The following is a 20,594-nucleotide window of genomic DNA, read 5'->3' as shown; positions in this document are numbered from 1 at the left end:
CACAAATACAGGTGTCCAACTGGGTGCCTATGATGTATGCAATTTCTTACTCCAGTTGTTCATGTGTAGTAAGGTTTTGCAAATACCCCAATACACACTTCATCTTCCAGGACCTGGGAAGTGACGTGCAAGGACTTGTAAATTAAGCATGCATCTGTGGAAGGCCATCAGGAACAAGCAAGTCCTGTGCTAAAGCCATTTCTGACCATTCATGGGCTTCTATGTTTTGAAGGACACTGAGTAAAAATAAAACTGATATGTATTACATACCTTATAAAAGGTCGTGTCACTGCTAGGATAGTTCTGATAAACCAAGAAGGGTGAACGATTATAAATGATTTCAAATTCTTCCTTAACCTAAGTTGGAAAGAAAAATGCTTCAGCTTCTTAAAAATAAAAATGTCACATAGAAACACTATATGCAATCAATAATCTAAGAGCAGGCTCGATAATGAGAAGTGTCAAAGGGTGGCATTTAAAATAGTGGGTGTGGTCAAGGAGGAAAATATACAGTGCTCACCGTCTATCAATCATCTGGTAACATTTTTTCATCCAGCCAAATCCAGGCATCTTTCTTCGTGGTGTTGCTCCATTCAAGTAGACAATCATATAGTCTTCAGCTACCATCAGCTCTAAGGTACTTATTACATATCTGATTGGAGAGTAAAAGCCTGTGAGTGAGCAATCTTTTATCCATTTATCCCTAATCAAAACCACATAATTAGGCATAAATTAATTAATACAAGCACACTTAGACTAAAACAGCTTTTCATTTTGCTTTAAATTAAAAGCAGACATTGACAACTGACTCAAAGCTAGTTTGGGGTTGCTTATCCTGCAAGCTATAAACATATCTTCAGCTTCAGAAAAATATAGTTTCCTTAGGAAAACTTCCTTTCAGAAAGTGAGTCTGGAACACTTCCATCATTACGGGTGGGGTTTTTACCCCATTTAAACACATTATGCCAACAGTCAACAAGGGAGACCAAGATAATTAAATTCCAAGTGGTGCTGAGATCTGACTAGCACAGACAAAGAAAAACTTAGCTTCATCGTTAGTCATTGGCATGTTTACTAGGGAAAATAAGACAAAAAAAAAAAAAGGAACATAAAGACACTTAGTTGTAATTCTTGTTCTCAGAAGGTGCAACAGATCCTATCTCCTGGGTCTGTGAGTGACAGGTATTACCAAGCTTTTGAATTCCAAAACTATTAAACCAGCTAGGAAGCAGTATGAACCTCCCTGCTTCTGCTGAAGGGACAGAATACCCCTTAGTACTTCTAACCACAGGGTCCTTTTTGAACATAAAAATCCCTGAGACCTACATAATGCTAATATGAATCCCCAACCCTACAATAGTTTGACAGGACTGCACTCTGTTGGCCAGATTCACCCCCATGGTAGTCGCCAATAACAGGACAATTTAAATTCTGGTCTTGTCTCCACAGAAACAGATGATCACCTCTCTCCCCCCAACCCCATTAGGTCTCATCCAGCTTTGCAACACTGATGCCACTGGTAGAAAGGCTGAGCACATTTTCAGAGTCTTTGCCTTTGAGAGAGGAAAAAGTTGATAAACGACCTTCAGAAATGTGTTGTGCCTAAACATAGCATCTTCCATTAAAGGCCTTGTTGTCACCAGAACAGCCTAAAGCCTGAGCAATCTGCTGAAACGTTTGTTAGAAGCCTGTAGACGTTAGCAGAACACTGCAACTTTGCTCTGCAATAGTTAGAAATTGGCTTATACCCTGAAGCATGAAGTTTAATATCCCTTGCAAAAAATTTTGGACTCTACCATCCAGCCCTAGGGCTGTGTCTTTATAAAAATGGCAGGGAAACCTTTACCTATGTATTTAATGGGCCTTATCACTGTTGTTTTTGAGCACCTCACAGTCTACTCTCCTCCTTTAAATCCTTTCTTAAAATATTGCTCTTCCAAACAAGAATCTGAAGCCCAGTTCTCACCTTCCGGGAGTATTTGTAATCCCATTTTAAATAAATATAAGGATACATTAATTAAATTAAATTCATGGAACTACCCAGACTAGTGTCACACTTTGCTACTGACTCACAGTACTTTTTATTGCCTTTCTTCCCTTTTGCATTTCTATGTTGTCTACTTAGGCCTCGACCCTGCAAAGACGCATACATATGTTGAACTTTACGCACTGTGAGTAATCCTGTGGAATTTAAAGCTGACTTCTCATTGCAGTGAATCGTCAGTGGGACTACGCACAATGCCTAAGTTTAAGCAGGCGTGTAAATCTTTGCAGGACTGGGACCTTGGAGAAGGGAGCAAGTCTTTTTATGTGTATAAAATGCAGAGGGTTGGTGGGTGCTATACAGATAGTCAATCATAATAAACAGCAAGAATAAAGAGAGAGTGATTTACAGATTTTAAGGCTAGAGATGACCATTATGATCATCTAGTCTGACCTTCTGCATAACACAAGCCATAGAATTTCACCTAGTAATTCCTGAAGTGGAGAGACTGCTTCCTCCCTGTTTCCATAAGTGAATGCTATTGTGATCAGTAACATGGCTGAATTACAGCAATTGCCATTTTAGGAAAAAACAGCCACCCTTATGATGCCTGGCTCCTCATCTACCTCATGAGAATGAAAGATTTTTTTTTCCTTTTTAATAAAATAAATTGTGGGTGAAAGGAAATGTCTTAGTGACTGGAGAGATTCTTCTACAGTGCTCTACTTGAGTTTGAAAGCACAAACTGTCTCTTCAGACTTCAGCAAATAGTTTTAGCGGGTTGTGGACTGATTCTTGTGTGGAACTTGTAACTGTTTGCCTCTAACATGCTGAGGATTAAGGAGCTGCAGTTGAGACAGCAGGCATTTCAGTCTGGGTCTGCAGCATCCCAGGGAAGGGCATCAGCAGCTGCTGTCTCCTGGGGTTTGAATCTTGGCCCAGACTCTCAGTATCCAACCGGATTAGTCAAGGTAACAAATTGACGACAGAAAGCTTTGATGACCCAAAGGGCACTGTAACCGCAGTAAGTAAAGTATGAAACAACTAAATGCCCAATTGCTGGTCATAGATTGTAAAATCACTGATATGGAGCTGACATCTGGTGAATACAGCATTGCAGTTGCAGGATTACCTATGCAAAGTACTTTGCTTAAGGCCAAGAAGTGCTAGATAATAAAATGAGGGGATGCAGAACTCCCCGAGATTCCTCATACAATTAACTAGGAAGAATTTATGCACATATATTTATAGCCTGTTGTACTAGGGATCCATATACTGACATCTCTTTGGTTCCATGCACATACCCCTACCCTGCCACAAACAAAATAAATGGGTGGCCAGATACTTCCTCTGTAGTTTCACTACCCTGAACCTCTGTGTATGAAAGAAACAGGAGTCTGCCAGTTGCAAGACAAGTTGAAGACACAGGTCTAAATTCTGCTCTCATTTACACTGGTATAAATCGGAAGTAATCCCAGTGAAAACAATGGAGTTAAAAAAAAAATGGACCCTGCTGATAGCCTTGAGTGGGGAAGCTTTTAAGTCTTGAAGGCAATGAAATTATTTGTTATTTACTGTAGCATAATTGAGAGAAAAATCTAGCTCTTAACCCTTAAAGACTCCTCCTCTATAAGTCTATCCTGATTACACACAACTTTACTTAAAAACTGAGGGGTTCAACTAAGTCACAGAATAATTGTTCAATCTGAGTCATAATTATGCTCTGTTGTTTTTTGCATCTCGAGGATGCTACTCTGTTCGTAGCTCAATTGACTGCTGGTGATGATAGGTCGGATTTAGATGCAGCAGCTCCTTTCAGAAAAATACTAGTAATGGTCTGAACAGGGAGGAAATCAAGTGCTGTTGTTTTTCTGTTTGTGGTGTTGCAGGCAGGGGTGCTGGAACAATTTGCATAGTGGGGGTGCTGAGAGGCACTGAACCAGGTGGTAAACCCTCTGTATGATGGAAACCACTTCAAGCTGGGGCGTGCAGCAGCACCTCTAATTCCAGCACCTGTGGTTGCAGGGTTTCTTTTTTGCTGTATTGTGTTTTGGTTACCTTATTAGGGTATGCTTCAAATATGATCCACCATTAAGCCTTATATTGTATGGGTCATATTTTATCCCGAGCTGAGACAATCTTTCCTATGAATTAGGCATGAACCCCTCATTTGTGTTCCGGGGGACAGAACTGCAGGGAGTTGTGCTTTAATGGTCAGGTTCACCATTTCCTTATGCAGCAGCCTGTGTAAGGCCAGGCATTGGTTGGCCTTTGAACTGTGCAAGCTCACCAGGACTAGATAATACTTAATCCTGCCATGAGTGCAGGGGACTGGACTAGATGTCCTCTCGAGGTCCCTTCCAGTCCTATGATTCTATGACTTTCATTTTAATCAGGTTTGTGGACCTTGGAGGCTCAGCCAGATTAGGATTTCAGTAGCAGAGTGAGGCAGACTGGAGACAGCTCAGGGCAGCCATTGCCTTCTCCAGCTATTTGCTGCCAGAACAAGTCGCCATTAGGAGTTACCTTTGTTGTTAAAAATTAAAACAAAGTTGGGTTCACTTGGTCAAATTCGTATGTCCTTCCTCACTGGCAATTGCCATTCGTAGTGCCTGACTCAGAAGCAGCTGGAGTCGGGAATCGTCCTAAACTTTTCGCGGCAGTGACTGCAAGGGTCCCATCTAGGGAAGGTAGGGGAGAGGGGGTATCTGCCACCTCCCCCCAAGTTTTGTGCCACATTTGGGTGAAGTTTGCATCAGGAGGGAAGATGCTGCCCTCCTTCCCCCGCTGCCCTGCCCCACTGCAGTGTGCAGCCGCTGCCCTGCCCCTGCCTCCTCACCACTGAGCTACCACTGGCCATGCTGCTTGGGACTGGGAGCCTGCCTCCTGATCTGCTGTGCAGAACTGGCCGCAGGCTGATGTTGGGGAGTCCCCTTCCTCCTGCCCATTGTGTACTCAGGTGGGCAGAGCGCGCCCCTCGCCCCAGCTCCTGCCCCACGGATCTGCCCCCTCTGGGCCAACTAGAGACTGAGCACATGGCCGGCCCAGCAATAGCAGCAGCACCCCTTTGGATACAGCCCCTCCCTGCACCCTGAGCTACACCCCTCCCGGTACAGAGCCCCTAGCTGTCCCCTGAGCTACATCCCTGCCTGCACACAGCCCCTAGCTACCTGTCTCCCTGCACCCTGAGCTACACCCCTCCCGGTACACAGCCCCTAGCTATCCCCTGAGCTACATCCCTGCCTGCACACAGCCCCTAGCTACCTGTCTCCCTGCACCCTGAGCTATACCCCTCCCGGTACACTGCCCCTAGCTGTCCCCTGAGCTACATCCCTGCCTGCACACAGCCCCTAGCTACCTGTCTCCCTGCACCCTGAGCTACACCCCTCCCGGTACACAGCCCCTAGCTATCCCCTGAGCTACATCCCTGCCTGCACACAGCCCCTAGCTACCTGTCTCCCTGCACCCTGAGCTACACCCCTCCCGGTACACAGCCCCTAGCTATCCCCTGAGCTACATCCCTGCCTGCACACAGCCCCTAGCTACCTGTCTCCCTGCACCCTGAGCTATACCCCTCCCGGTACACAGCCCCTAGCTGTCCCCTGAGCTACATCCCTGCCTGCACACAGCCCCTAGCTACCTGTCTCCCTGCACCCTGAGCTACACCCCTCCCGGTACACAGCCCCTAGCTATCCCCTGAGCTACATCCCTGCCTGCACACAGCCCCTAGCTACCTGTCTCCCTGCACCCTGAGCTATACCCCTCCCGGTACACTGCCCCTAGCTGTCCCCTGAGCTACATCCCTGCCTGCACACAGCCCCTAGCTACCTGTCTCCCTGCACCCTGAGCTACACCCCTCCCGGTACACAGCCCCTAGCTATCCCCTGAGCTACATCCCTGCCTGCACACAGCCCCTAGCTACCTGTCTCCCTGCACCCTGAGCTCCACCCCTCCCGGTACACAGCCCCTAGCTATCCCCTGAGCTACATCCCTGCCTGCACACAGCCCCTAGCTACCTGTCTCCCTGCACCCTGAGCTATACCCCTCCTGTACACAGCCCCTAGATATCCCCTGCCTGCACCCTGAGTGGTTTTCAAACTTTTTGTGCTGAGGCACCCCCCCGCCCCCTTGAGTTATAATTTTTGGTTGTGTCCCTCCTTTTATCTGCAAAAAACCTAGAGTTTCCAGGTTTCTAAGTAACCCTTGGAATCATGATTAAAGTTGTCCCTTCCCCCCCCCCAGCCCCCCCACCCCGAATCTGAAATGGTGCCCCTGTGTGACAGTCTTTTTGTTCTGTGTCTATGCAGCACCTAGGACAATGGGGCCCTGGTCCAAGACTGGGACTCCTAGGTGCTACGCAATACAAATAATAATATTTGAAAAATGAACTGAGGGTTAAAGGCAGGAAAGGCTGCTCTCCCCTACAAGTAGGACTGGCACTCACTGGTGAAGTGATTTAATGATTTTAGAGCCAAGGAGTGTTTCACTGAGCATTCTACCTGAGGCAGTTTTTCCCCATAGCATTCAAGTCACCCCCTTTAATATTCTAAATGATCTCTTAATTAAACACAGCTTATCTATCAGTACGTATTAAACGTATTAACGCAAAAGACTGTCACATTGTTCACACATATCACTCACAGGAAAAGATTTTCCATGACATAGTTGTAATCAGCTCGACTGCTGTCTGGCAGGAAACATGCAGCAAACACAATGATGGCATTTAGACCATCACCATAGTATCCTGTGGAACAAACAAAAAGGCATTTGTCTCGCAGTAAAGGCTCTTAACAAGATCATCTTAAAAAGAAAATAATTATGGGAGGCCTGGAATATGGTGATTTTTTTAATCTAATTTTTTAAGCCTAATGGAGATCAAGTAAATCCTTTTGTTTAAGCCCAGTATTTAAAATCCCAGCTACCTCTGCCGCCAGCAGAGATGGAGACTTGGTATAGTCACAAGGGGGGCATGAGTTGGCTCCCATAGAAGGGAACAATAGCTCAGGACAAACACTGATTGCTGTAGTTAATCTAAAGAAATGAAAATCACCAGAGCTTTTGACATATCAGTTTGGTGACGAGACGGCTGGGAGAAATTTAGTTGTAGGGTAGAGGTGGTTAGAAGACGATCCTGGTAAGGGCAACCCTGACTGAACTTTTCCCTGGACAGGAGTCATGCAAAAACATTCCTACAGAAATGCAGAGGTGGTTTTTTGAATTTAGTAATGAACACCTGGATAAACAGGTTAGATGTAGGCGCAAAAGAGGAATTCTCTCTGTGCAGCGACTTATCAAGGAAGATCAGAGAGGACTAGCTTTTTAGACATGTAAGAGTAAGAGCATTCTTTTGTCTCTAGAACTAAGATGAAAATGTCTTTCATAATTTAGCTAATAAGAAGGTAAGTGAGAGAGAGCTGTATTAGGCAAACTGGTCCTTATGTGTTAATTCCCTTTTCTCTCTGTTTTCAATCTTGTTTTAAGGAAATCTGCTGCTGGGTGGGTATTTCAAGTAGACCGCTCCTCAAGGGAGCAAAGTTTTCAACATCTAAGGAACAGGAGGCAAAAGGATTTCTGGAGATTAATTCCCACCCAGTCTCAGTCAAAAGGGCATGGGCAAAGGTGTCCCCTCCCAGCAAGGAGTTTGCCCAAGTGCTGACCAATTGAGGTGGTGGTGGGGCTGGTCACACATGCATACACCATCTCTCATTCAAGGATCTCAAATGTTTTATAAAGGACAGAAAATATAATTATCCTCACGTTACAAATGGGCACAGTGATACAGAGAGAGGATCAGTGACTGAGAAGAAAAATGACAGGTTTCAGAGTAGCAGCCGTGTTAGTCTGTATCTGCAAAAAGAAAAGGAGGACTTGTGGCACCTTAGAGACTAACAAATTTATTTGAGCATAAGCTTTCGTGAGCTACAGCTCACTTCATCAGATGCTCACGAAAGCTTATGCTCAAATAAATTTGTTAGTCTCTAAGGTGCCACAAGTCCTCCTTTTCTTTTTGAGAAGAAAAAGGTTCACATCAAGCCTGTGACCTGGATCAGTCTCCTGTCTCTTAGTGCCACGGTTTATCCATTGAACCATATTGCTTCAAATCCTCACTTTGGAAAGTAGTCTGCAGAAGGATTTCAGTTTTGTTCTCCTGAATTTTTACAATTGAAACATGTCATATTTGATAAAATATAATTTATCTGAATAAGACGATTGGCAGAATTAGCATATATTTACATTTGCAATTATCCAATTAACAATGCTAATCACAGAAGTTTTCAAAGTCACACAGCAGCTTGCATTATTTCAAACCAACAATTAAATGTGCTTTTTCCTGAACTTGGAGTAAGCAGGAGAAAAAAGGACAGCCAACTCTCATGTTTGTAAGATCTTCATATTCAGAGGCCTTCAAATGAAGGAATAACCCAGTTTTCTAAACAGGAATTAGAGGAGAACATTGAACCCCCCTGTTTTATTCTTCCTTTTTTTCAGACTTAAGTACCAATCTCAAAAGGGAGAGCAGCAACTGATACAGTCTTCAACTGAGACAAGGTGGGTGAGATAATATCTTCTCTTGGACCAGTTTCTGTTGGTGAAAGAGACAACATAGCCTTCAGCTAACCAATAACATGAGCTGTATTAAATCAGATTAGCTGTATTAAATAATGGGCTATATTAAGTCCATACATTCAAGAACAAGGCAGTATTTTTCTCCTCTTCTTTGAAAGTTGGGATGGGATTTACTTGCTTACATAAATTAGGAAATGTCTAGGGATTCCCTATACAACTAACATAATGAAATCAAGAGCCAATCCTTTCAACTTGCCCAGGAGCTTGGCATTACCAGGTCACAGTGGCAGATGTGTCCAGTATTTTATACAGCTCTGCTAAGGGCATTATCTTGCAGTTCCACATAAACCCAAAAAGATAATGTGCACCTAACCACATAGTTTGATATGTGGAATCTTTTTTTCTATCACATATTCTTTTTATGCTGTCTTATGGACAAGCAATGTTCATGCGAGACAGTGGTGCTTTTTAATCCTTCATCAGAAGACGCTAACAAGAGTTGGCACAAATTCCTTGCCCATTGTTCAGTGGAAGCAGCCAGACTGATCATTGAGGAATTTCCCCAGGGGCTAGTGTGGAAGGAAACCTCTGCCCTTGGCTGAAGAGCTGTATCTACTATCCATTCCTCTCCACTCACACTCTGGTCACCGCTCAGATTCTGAACACCACCATCCCTCTCAGGAATATGGCCAGTGAATCCATGTAGTGGTCGATCTATCTAAACTCTAGTTAATTTATTTCTCAAGCACCTTTCTTTGCTATCTAAGCAGACAGGCTCCACCAGCCCTACTCCTGCTCCTGAATATCTATGCAAAGGACTCTGATGGAGGTGGACTTTGTAGTAATGCCATACCAATTGCTCAGGCTCTCCAAATCCTGCCTCATACATATGCAATGAAACTGCATCATTTCCACATCTGCAGCTGCAGGAGGGAAGGATCTGAGTCTTGATAAATAAAGGTTGTAATCTCATTAACTTCAGGGGGGTCAGGATTTCACCCAATGTTTCTAAATTGGTCAATGTAGTGTTGGTGTGTATTGCTGATTCTTATGTTTCCTTTACAAGGATTAAACTGTTAAATTCTAGCTGCAATCATTTTGAAAGCAAATCATGCAGTTTCAAGGTGACGGGCTAGAAGACTTAGTAGAGGTTTCCAGCTCAGATTTGTGTGGTTCTTTACAAAACTTTGCATTGGAATGAATACATTTGTCACACTTTCCTGTCTGAAGAATAAGAAGATGCCAGACAAAAATTCACCAAATAGCATGCAGCTTGCTGTTGTGGGTGAACATGTCATGCACATATTGCTGATAAAACCATCAGCCATGTCAAAGACAAGGTGCTCACTATCTCTTAGTACACAACAGCCCGGAGAGAAGGAAGATGGCAGAAGCAAAATAAGGGGTCAGTTTAACAGGTTATTACGCTGAAGAAAATGGTCACCACTTCCAAAATGAGTGCTAAAGGCGAGGCAGGGCCACTTCTCTTGGAAACAGTATTGCCATAAACTACTGTCACAACAGACAGCTTCATTTCTACTTTTGGCAGCTTGCCAGATTCAGTTAGTGTCACCTAATTTAACTGGATCTTTCAGGCAAGAATAGGATGGACGAGAAAGTTGAAAGCATGTGTCAAACAGGTCTGAGGCAATGCACACTTGTTATAGAGCTGCACACTACTCACCTTTTTTTCATTAAGGTTAAGTCATCATTTCTGTTACATTTGCTCAGCAGAGTTGCATTGATGTAAACCTGGTATAATGCCATGAAGAATCAGACCCAGAGCACCTAAATGGTGGGGAATGGGCTAGACCACTTGGCTTTCACTCCTGGAGAGCTGAATTTAAATCCTAATTAGTTCATACATAAAACTGAATTGAGTGGTCTGGTCCCCAGTGGAAAACTGTCCATGATTACAAAGCCATCACAGGATAAGGCGGAATTCCACACAGAAGGCAGTTCCTGCTCAAAAGCTAAGTTAGCAGTAATTTTAACAGTAGGATTGTGTGACAAAGAGCCTGTTCCTGCTCCCACTGAAATCACATGACAGTCATATCATTGACTCATTTTCATTTTAATAGAAACTACTGTAAATGCATATGTAAGGGCACTAATTTGGAAAGTTTGTAAATGTTTTCATAGTATATGCATCTAGGGTGTTTATTCGGCACATACATTTAAAATGTAAATAAATACCACTAGCAATGTTGCAATTCTTTCTGTTTTTCTTCCTTAATTATACCATCCATTTATGAAATACCTTCACGGTCTTTAATAGTGGTGTTATGGTTGAAAACTGGTTTTTCTGGATGTTAAAATGACTTTTCTAACTTATGATTAATCCTTTTGTACGCTGAGTGATGTGAGTCTCTGCAGGCTTTAATATAGGTCACACTAGATGATCATGATGGTGCCTTCTGGCCTTCAAGTCTATGAGTGATTGATGTAATTGTAATTCTATTAACTTCAAGGGAACTATACTGGTTTATACTAGCTAAGGATCTGACCCTGAAAATGTAGTAGAAATGATAGCTTAAATTTCAGTAACACTGCTAGTGAGCAACACGACAACAGTGGAAAAACTCGTAAGACCTCAGTGGTTATACTGTGTTAACAACCATTCAAAGTTAATAAACAGCACTCCCATTAATCTTCTCATATGCATAGTGTATCCAAAGGGATCATGAACCTGATATGTCAATGGAAAGACATTTTTATTTATTTTTAATGTTCTTATTTTAAGTATCTATGGTAACAAGTCCAATGGGGTAAATAACTTGGGCTGGCTTAGTTACTGTATCAACACTGGCGGTGCTTTTAGGTTGTTAGTGACCAGAAGGATTGAGGAAGACCTGACCAGACCTCAAGCAGAGTCTGTGTGGCTTGATAACTTGTCTCTCTCACCAGAAGAAGCTGATCCAATAAAAGATGTTACCTCACCCACTTTGCCTCTCCAATACTACAAGTACACAGCTTAAATTAGGTCACTTTCCTAGTTATATTTGATGGATTTGTCTAACAATTACCAAGTATGCAAGGAACACAAAATAAAATATTTGCTGGGATTGCTGGTGAAAGGCTGACGGCTGATGCTCATGAATGGCAGAAAATAACTTTAGCAATGTTCCCGGTTAATCAATGGCACATATGCTGAAGCCACAGGGAAGCACTGCATATATTACAGGCAGTTTTTCCTTTAACTGCACCTCCTATTTGGAACTGTACACCTTGCTCTGGAAAATGGTTGCAGTCATGCACAGAATAAAAGTAGTTTAATGACTCATGGAAGAGCATACTTCATGAGGCAAAAATGATTACAGCTATAACCTACAGAGTAGATTTTTCAGTACAGCTGGCTATACAAAAACCAAAGCATTCACTCTTTACTGAAAGGGAATTTTATGCTATGAATATCATGCTGCTAATAAGGCATTTATATTCGTTTGTTTACTGTTTGAGATGCTTAGGTGTTTAAAGTACCTGTCACTGGAGATTTTTAAGCGCAGTTGGACAAACACCTGTCAGGAATGGTCTAGATAATACTTAGTCCTGCCATGAGTGCAGGGGACTGGACTAGATGACCTCTTGAGGTCCCTTCCAGTCTTATGAGTCTATGATCGTCTCACTTCTACCTTTCCCAGGTTGAATCAAACATTAGGCCTGACTCAGGTAGATCTCCCTTTACACCAGTTTTACACTGGCTGAAGTCAATTTACTTCATTGGAGTTACTTCTGATTTTCCCCAGTGTAAGTTAGAACAGAATCAGGCCCATTGCCTCTCCGAGAAATAATTCAGCACAACAAGGAATACTGCTGAGCGATATAACCCAAACCCCATATCCAGTCTTTCCAAGTGAACTTCCAAACTCTGAGGGTTAAATTCACCCCAAATTCACCCATGGAACAGAAATATGAAAATGATACCGCCTTGAACCAATTGACCTCCCTATATCTCCAGAAAGATTCACCCTGCAGGGAGGGTAGGTGGTATTTCTATACAATTATTCTCCTATGGGGTTTCTGCCACAGATGAGGCTTTAAGTTCCACTGGGGGCTCTATATGATCCCAGCTGGCAAAGACTGCTCAGGAGATGTGCTGAGTCAGGGCATCCTATGGTTAAATTGACCATGTCCCTTTTCTGACAATACCACTAATTTTTAGGTCTATGCTCGTGGCCCGCTGGCCCTTTGATGGACAGGAGTTTGCAGCTGCTTTTTTGCCATCACAGTCTCCTTCTCAGTGGACTTTCGGCTCTGCACCTGGGTCTTCAGCAACAGCAACCCAGGCATGAACCTGGCCCCCTAGTATTTACTGTAATGTGAGGGTCTGAGCCAACATGTTGTTTATACGGGTGGCTGAAGAATGAACTCAGTTTTCCCACTGGCTGACGAAGCATGATTTTTCACATCACTCTAAAAATGCTTTTAGGAGTTCCCTACCTCCATGGGAAATAACTTTTTTGTAAGGCTCAATGACTTTCATATCAATCCTCTGCTCCTGTTCTCCAATCACTACCGTTCTCCATAACCTGTTGTCTTGTCGCTCTTCCTCAGCAGTATACTCCGGAATGGATTCAGACTCTTCTTGGAAAACATCCCTAACAGCTGCTTGGTCTTCTGAAAACAATAAAACAGAACATATTACTATAGCATCTTCATAATTAGTGGTCCAAATTTGTAGTAATTCAATGAACTCAACTTTCCCTTTAAAGCCATTAGTTAGTCTGGATTTACAGTGCTATAAATGAGAACAGAATTTGACCCTGTAACAGCCACTTGGTCAGATCTGCCTCCCTTTTCGCCATTTTGAACATGATAGTAAATAATCACAGTGCAGAATTGCCTTTACATTTTTCAGGTAACAAAATGCAATGTAACACTCTGATTAGCAACTTGCAGTGCCTATTGAACTGCTGCTCTTCAATGATATATGGGCTGCTGGTGTGATAATTGTACCAAAAAGTAAAGTACAAAGTTAAAATGGAAAAATTAATCCCTTGGTCATACCAGTGCTTGCCAGGGTTGGGGGGGAAGGGGGGAGGAGGAGAGAGGAAGTAATTAACAATAGGGCTGCATTGTTCTCAACTTTCTTTCCCTTTTCTCAAGTGTTCCTCCTATTTTTTGGTGGACGTCAAAGAGGTCTGAAATGGAGAAATACCCGATTAAACCAAACAACATTCTGAGTACTACTCCACATCCAAAACCATCAGACTCAGATGACGATGATACTGCATTGCACTGCCACTACTCCACATGGCTGTCTGCTCGAATATATTAAACAAAATTTTCAGGGTGTGGATTTTATTCTCTGTAATCCCTTTCATCTAAGGATGAAGTCTTTGTCCCCTGCTAAAAGGATCAAATAGAAGCACGGATGGAGGAACTACAAACTCCCGTCCTTCATACTTTGCATCCAGGAAGGGAGCAGCAATGCAGCCTGACCACCACTATGGGCATACCTCACAGGGTTGTGATGCACTGGTCCATAAAATTCAGAGCGCAGCAGCCACACTCAGATACAAAGTCCACAGAGGACTATGGAGTCCCTCAGCACAGCCCCTCTGTTTCCTTGTCCCCCCAGCCCATGCAGGGTGTCACTGTATTTCTACTACATTTTGAGAGTTGCATAGTGTCAAAAGATGCTGCAGAATTTTGTTCTAAGTCAGGAGTAGATAGATTAACAGAGTAGCAAGGGACCAGAGTTGGTTTCTGATACTCCCGCGAGTATGTCAAGTAATTAGCAAAACATATATATCCATTCTGCATTGAAAAGCATGGCTGCTAATGTATGTCTAATTGTATCTCAGGTTGCCAGATTTAGTGGCTGGCTACATAAAAATTAACATATGGTACTAACGTCATTTGTAGTTGGAATTACTTAATTTCTTTCCCTAGCTAGTGAGTACAACGTAGGATTTTTGAGTGAATCTGTTCCTCTTTTCCATCTATTTTTTATTAATCTTCCTGGAGCATTTTAGCATTGTGAACACACACCACAAATAAGCAGGCAGTCTGAGCAAACATCTCCTGGTCAGAAAGAGAGGAAACAGCCCAGAAGACACATATGGCAGAAAAGCAGAGAATTTGTTTCAATGCGTGACACACATAAATAGCATGCTCAGTCTTAGGTGAAAAGACTAAATATATCTAGCAAGGAGATTTGGGGGGAAATGGAAGCAAGGTTTTAAAGCCTAACAAAAAAAGCCAAGAATCTAATTAGTTTGGCTGAATCACCAAATATAGTTATAGTTTGTATTTATGTTGACATATCTGTTCTGTTTAATGCAGCATTCCTAACTGAGCTAATGAAGGCCCACTATTCTAATACAAACAGCGTCCACATTAGCCATGCATATTCATGTACAGAACCACTGTAGTTTTGCCCTGTGTCCATGCTAGCATGGTCTCCTGGGTATTTGTCCTGCAGTTCTTGTCACAACTTCCCAGGAGCAGTCGTTTCTGCGCATGGCGGTTTGAAAGGCCACAAGTGTACTGTGGGGCAGTAAGGGGAACATTATCTGAAACACTTAAGTCTGAACTGTTTAGTGATTTCTGTACTGGTTCTAAACCAATGCAGGCTGAAACAGCTCCAACTGAACTCATACTGGGTACTTGAGACAGGACTTGTGGACACTGTGATTGGCTATAGATGTAAATCAAATAATTTGATTCAGACCCTATTTTCTCACTAGACACAGCTTTGTAAAGACACAAATCCCCTAGGAAGATTTTCTTCCTACTCAGCCAGTCTGATTTCTGATTTAAAAGGGTGTTTTTTTCATGTGAGGTACATGGAGCACTTAAATCAACCTGAGGCTGTTTTTTTGCTAATCTGAGTAAAGGAATAAATTCCCTGAGCAGAGTTCTGCCAGTTCACATAGACATTTCAGGTCCAATCCAGGACATAACCCTCCAAGTATAAGAAATAATAGGAATGGACACCTTGAACTCTTTAAATTAATGGTACTTGGCATATGGCTCATAGTTAGTGAGTAAATGATGAACTGTCTAATTTAGAAAGTGACATAAAAACATGGGGCCAAATTCAGACTTGGAGTAAATGAGAACAATTCCCATTGAAATCATTGGTATTTGCATCCATTTGGCATCCAGCTGATTTCCCTTCCCCCCCACCCCCATTTTCTTATATTCAGAAATAGTTTGCTTTCATGCAGTATTCAATATAGTCAAATTCTGAAAAGCTCTCTGCAGCAACCAGGGTGGATTTGTTTTTTTTTTTTTTACATTTCAACCATCTAGTCAGCTCATCATCACGCTCCACATCTGCCCATAACAAACTCTGTCTTCTACCCAGAAGTGACATTAGAAATACTTATGGATGGCTGAATACACAGTGATATCCTCTTTAGCAATAACAACTTAAGCTGGCATTACTGTTCCTTGGATGTTTAAATGATCATTCCAAGTACTTTTAATTTACAATGTCCTCTCCAGTAATAGAACATTTATATGCAAGGAAGAATTTAGTTTAAATGTATTAAAAAGTTGTCCTCTGTTGTTGGTTGTGAATGTGTGGTTCCCCACATAGAAAAAAATTATAATTATTATTCATCTACACAAATAACCACATTGTATATAAGGCCAATCATGTAACAAAAAAGAATTTGCACAATAGCCATATCCCTCTCACCATGAGAACAGCTGAATTAAGCAATGTTACAAATTGTTTTACATAAGTAGTATGAGAGAGAGAATGGTATCTGGGTTAAGGCACTAGAATTAGATTCAGTTGATCATGGTTCAGTTACTTGGTTCTGCCATATGCAAGCTTATATGACCTTGGACAAGTCCCTTCATTTCTCAGTCCTTTAGCTCCCTATCTATGAAACAGGGATAATACTACTTCCTTTCTTCAACACTTTGTCTTGTCTATTTAGACTGTATAGTCTTCATTGCAGGGACTGCTGTGCCTAGCATATTGGAACACAAAAATTGGTTAAAAGAAGGACTTGTGGCACCTTAGAGACTAACAAATTTATTTGAGCATAAGCTTTCGTGAGCTACAGCTCACTTCATCGGATGCATTCAGTGGTTGTGGCTTCTAGGCAATACTGTAACACAAATAATAATACATTCGTTGTGAAACATGTTAAGTTTCACCGTTGACTTTCAGAATACTGCTGATCCATGCACCATGCTCACTAGATTTGTTCTGTAAATTTCAAAGTCCGAACTGACTTTTATTCCGATATAATGTCTATCTAGAATGATATGAGCAGAACAAAAAACCTTGTGTCTCCTTATCTGATGACTATCATGATTTGGCCAGGTGTTCACAGAAATTTTGTAATAGGGAGATTTTTTTCTGCTGTAATATGTCCCATAAGGACTTTCATTGTACCATGTTTTTCTTTGCAGGACTGTGATTACAAGTACACATGCTTCATTAACTGCATATTGTTTTGCAGCACTTTCTCTAAGTTGGGAAGAGTGATTAATATTAACTGATATTTTATTATAAAAACTTGCAGTCCAAATACTGACTCCAAACAATGATGTCCGTTCGTTTGCTAGCAACACAAAAATCTAACTTGCTTTAACTTAACCAAGGAAGAATGCTGAATTCACTGGAACTCTATATTCTATTGCAGACACTACATCCAGCTGGAGAAGCATTTCATATACAGAATTACGGCTTTGGTCAAGTAAACACATAAGCATGTGCTTAAGCTTGTAGGACTCCCATTAACTCCAAGGTCCTTAATGCATTGTTGGATTAGGGCCTAATTGACAATAATTTAAATGCTGAATAAACGTTCACCTTAATAAAATGTACAGTACTTTATAACATAATTAGGGCCAGATTAATTTCCACTGGTAAAGGAGGGGGTAGTAGTTTGGCCCACTGCACCACATGGGGATAACTGCAGTGGCGGGTTGGTGGTGTTTGCACTAACACCATCTCTCAGAGGAAAGACAGCTTTAATTTCTACTTGGAGCTCAACAGGAGCTCTGCCAGCACAGGTGCTTAGTCAAGCACTAAATCAACACTTCCCCTTCTCTCCTGGCCCCTCCCTGCCAGTGATACACTCTTTGGGAACTGCACTGGTCCTGTACATTTCATTGCTGGCACATAACAGATTATCCCTTACTGAAATTATCCCTTTATCTCTAAGAACAATGACCTTTTAATATTTTTTTACAATATGACCCTTATTTTTAAAAAGGTATGGAAAAGCGGGCTTGTACCAAAGTAGTAAGGATGGTCTAGTCTAGAAGGGCACTGTATGGGGGACTTGGGAGACTTATTCAATTTCCAGCTCAATTGCAGACTCCGTGTGTGACCTTGGGCAAGTTTCATCATTTACCTTCCACCTCAGTTCCTTCTCTGTAAAATGGAGATAAATCCCCAACCCACAGAGGAATTGAGAGGATAAAATCCATTAATGATTGGTATCTCAGCTCCTCATATAGTCATGAGGACCAGCTAAGTATCTAGAGAGAGTATTGCCCCAAGAAATAAGTAAGAGTGATCTTGACAATTATTCTTTTGTAAGTCTCACTTCTCTCTCCAGGAACACAACGAACAAATATGGAGAGAAAAAAAGTCACTAAACATGTAAAAGATAATGGAACCAGGTGCAATAAGAAGCACTGGTTTATTAAGAACTGATCTTGCCAGATAAATTCAAATATTTTATTTTTTTAACGAGAATTACTAAATTAATAATTAGTAAATGAATGAAAAGGAGTAGATAGAATAATTGGGATTTTAGTAAAGCATTTACTACAGTATATCATGAAATTTCTCTCAATATTAATTCAAACTGACTTGAATGCGAACAGTCCCAAAGTATAAAAACTTGCTGAAGGTCCACAAAGGGTTATGATAAAACATTAACTTTTGGTTTCATAAGTTGTCTACTAGGTATTGCCAGGAAGTGTGTTAGATTGAGTTTTATTTAATATCTTCATTAATGATCTAGATTCTAGAAGACGAGGTAAAGAAAACTTTTATGAAACACATAAATGGGTGTTATCCCAAACACTGACGAGGAGAAAGAGAACACAAAAGAACCTATGGAGATTAGACTAACAGACAGAAAATAATAAAATAAGATTCATCTTGCTATGATATCAGCAAAAATAATCTGAAACAAAAATATTCACTGGGAAAGAGAAATCTGGAAATGAATAATGTTAAGAGAGACAGGATCAAATTTTCAAAACTGCCAATGTACTTCCTAGTTATGTAACATAAACATACTGAAAACCAAAGTAGTAATACCTATAACTGTAACCAAGCCAGTACTGACTGTCAAAGAACTGGTAAACTCTGAGATATGCTCCTAATCAAAGAGGGATTTTTTTCAGGACAAGTCCCATAGTAGTGCTGGGGAGTGAGAGGAGTCTGAACTTCTGCATTTCTATGACTAGCTGTTCTTACCTCCAAGATAACTAGCTAATCAATTAAGTTAGTTCTCAGCGTGGCGCTAAAGAAGTAGACACCACTGATTACTTTCCATGCGGAAGAGACAGATGTTCCTTATGAACGGAAAATGGGTGAAGTATTAGATTTACTTACACTGCCTAAAGGCTGACACACAAAAGACAGACCTAGGCCCATCTAAAACAATGAGGAAAAGCCTGCTTTATTTCTGCATAATGTCTTCCCAGTTTAGCTCATTACCATTTCCAGTGTATTCAAAAGAATCTGCTTCATCAGGAGTGTCAAGGTCATCTACATTGATGTCAATTTCATCTGGCGTATCCAGATTATCATCAGAAAGGACAGACCCTTCACTTCGGTCCAAAGAAAGGTTGATGTTTGGAGCAGTGAGCTTTATTCTTCTGGGGTGGGAGCCATTAAGATCCAGAGAATTAGGTGGCTCTAAATAATATGAAGAAAGAGAAGAGTATCTGTATTAGATAAAACTGCTCTACTGAATGCTTTTGAATAACATCAAACACACTCAACAATGATATTTTCTATCAACCAGTCATTTAAAATTGTATAATATATAAAATCAATTGTAAAAAAAGTTAACAAGAAACGAAAATAGATTTATGTCTTCAGAAATGTCAAATGTAGCTAGAAGCTCTAAATTACATGAATTCCCAATGACCTCAGTGAGATACATATGGAAGCATCCCAGGACAGAATTTGGCCCTATAAATTTAGTTAAAATTATCATTATATTTAAAAAACAGATGAAGGATTTGTATTGTCATGTTCCAAACTCTGATAGTAACACCATTATTAATCATAATCACTTTCTCTTAAATTGTTCAAAATGGGATCTAGCTCCTTTGAACACATGCCTGAGCGGGAAAGTTCAGATCTGGTTACCACCTTTTCCAAACTTCTGTAATATTTAGACACAGGTGCATTTTGTTTTTATAACAAAATTATGGGCCAAAAGCAAAGTTCAGATGTGCTTCTGACAGTATATGTGGATCACACAGTTCATTTCAATGTTGAACCAAGGTACCTTTGAATGAATATACCTTTAGATATCTATTGTCGTATTTGTTTGGTATCATTCTTGTGGTGGTATTTTGCAAATATGCTGCTCTGTATTTTGTCTGATTATATAATGTGAAATTCTCTACAGTAGTAGTTATAAATATGCAACATAACCTTGTTCCTCATAGTTGGGTGTAATTAAAGATATTCTCAGTTAATTAAAATACAAGTTTGGCATGATTTCTTTCCTGCTACTGCATTTTATGCAATATTTTAAGCTCTCTTCTTTGGATTAGTGTCTTTTAATATCTGAACTTACTTACCCCATTTAGACTGAAGTCCAATTTAGCATACTTAAGGCAGAGTACTTAATGCATTTAGTTCTTGTGATAATTAACAGACAGCTGACACCAGGGCACAAGGGAAAATATGTGGCACATTGCTAATTATTATCATTTGTCACGTGAAGTACAGAATTAACTAAATAAAGCAAACAACACTTTTTTTCTAACACTGAAATGATGCCTTATCAGCACAGAAATGTCCTTCTCACTGAATAATTAAATGTCATGGAAATCAGACATAACTGAATGAATGAATGAATAAATGTTTCTC

At 41.0% G+C, this 20,594-nt stretch overlaps 1 protein-coding gene across 5 annotated transcripts in view; it reads right to left on the bottom strand.

The window, feature by feature from the left end:
- The window catches only part of PRUNE2 (prune homolog 2 with BCH domain), a 186,140-nt gene that overhangs the window by 13,634 nt on the left and 151,912 nt on the right, over nt 1-20,594 (bottom strand). For all 5 annotated transcript variants that reach the window (XM_073345112.1, XM_073345108.1, XM_073345110.1 and 2 more), the window contains 5 exons: nt 19,203-19,403; nt 12,992-13,168; nt 6,626-6,728; nt 521-652; nt 271-357 (listed from right to left, as the gene is read on the bottom strand). In XM_073345112.1, coding sequence (XP_073201213.1) covers nt 271-357; nt 521-652; nt 6,626-6,728; nt 12,992-13,168; nt 19,203-19,403 — 700 coding nt within the window. The remainder of the gene's footprint in view (nt 1-270; nt 358-520; nt 653-6,625; nt 6,729-12,991; nt 13,169-19,202; nt 19,404-20,594) is intronic.

The sequence above is a fragment of the Lepidochelys kempii genome, chromosome 5, assembly GCF_965140265.1.
Source record: "Lepidochelys kempii isolate rLepKem1 chromosome 5, rLepKem1.hap2, whole genome shotgun sequence".
Lineage (NCBI taxonomy): Eukaryota > Metazoa > Chordata > Testudines > Cheloniidae > Lepidochelys > Lepidochelys kempii.
The sequence above is the reverse complement of the archived record's forward strand: the minus strand, read 5'-3'. Positions and strand labels throughout refer to the sequence as shown.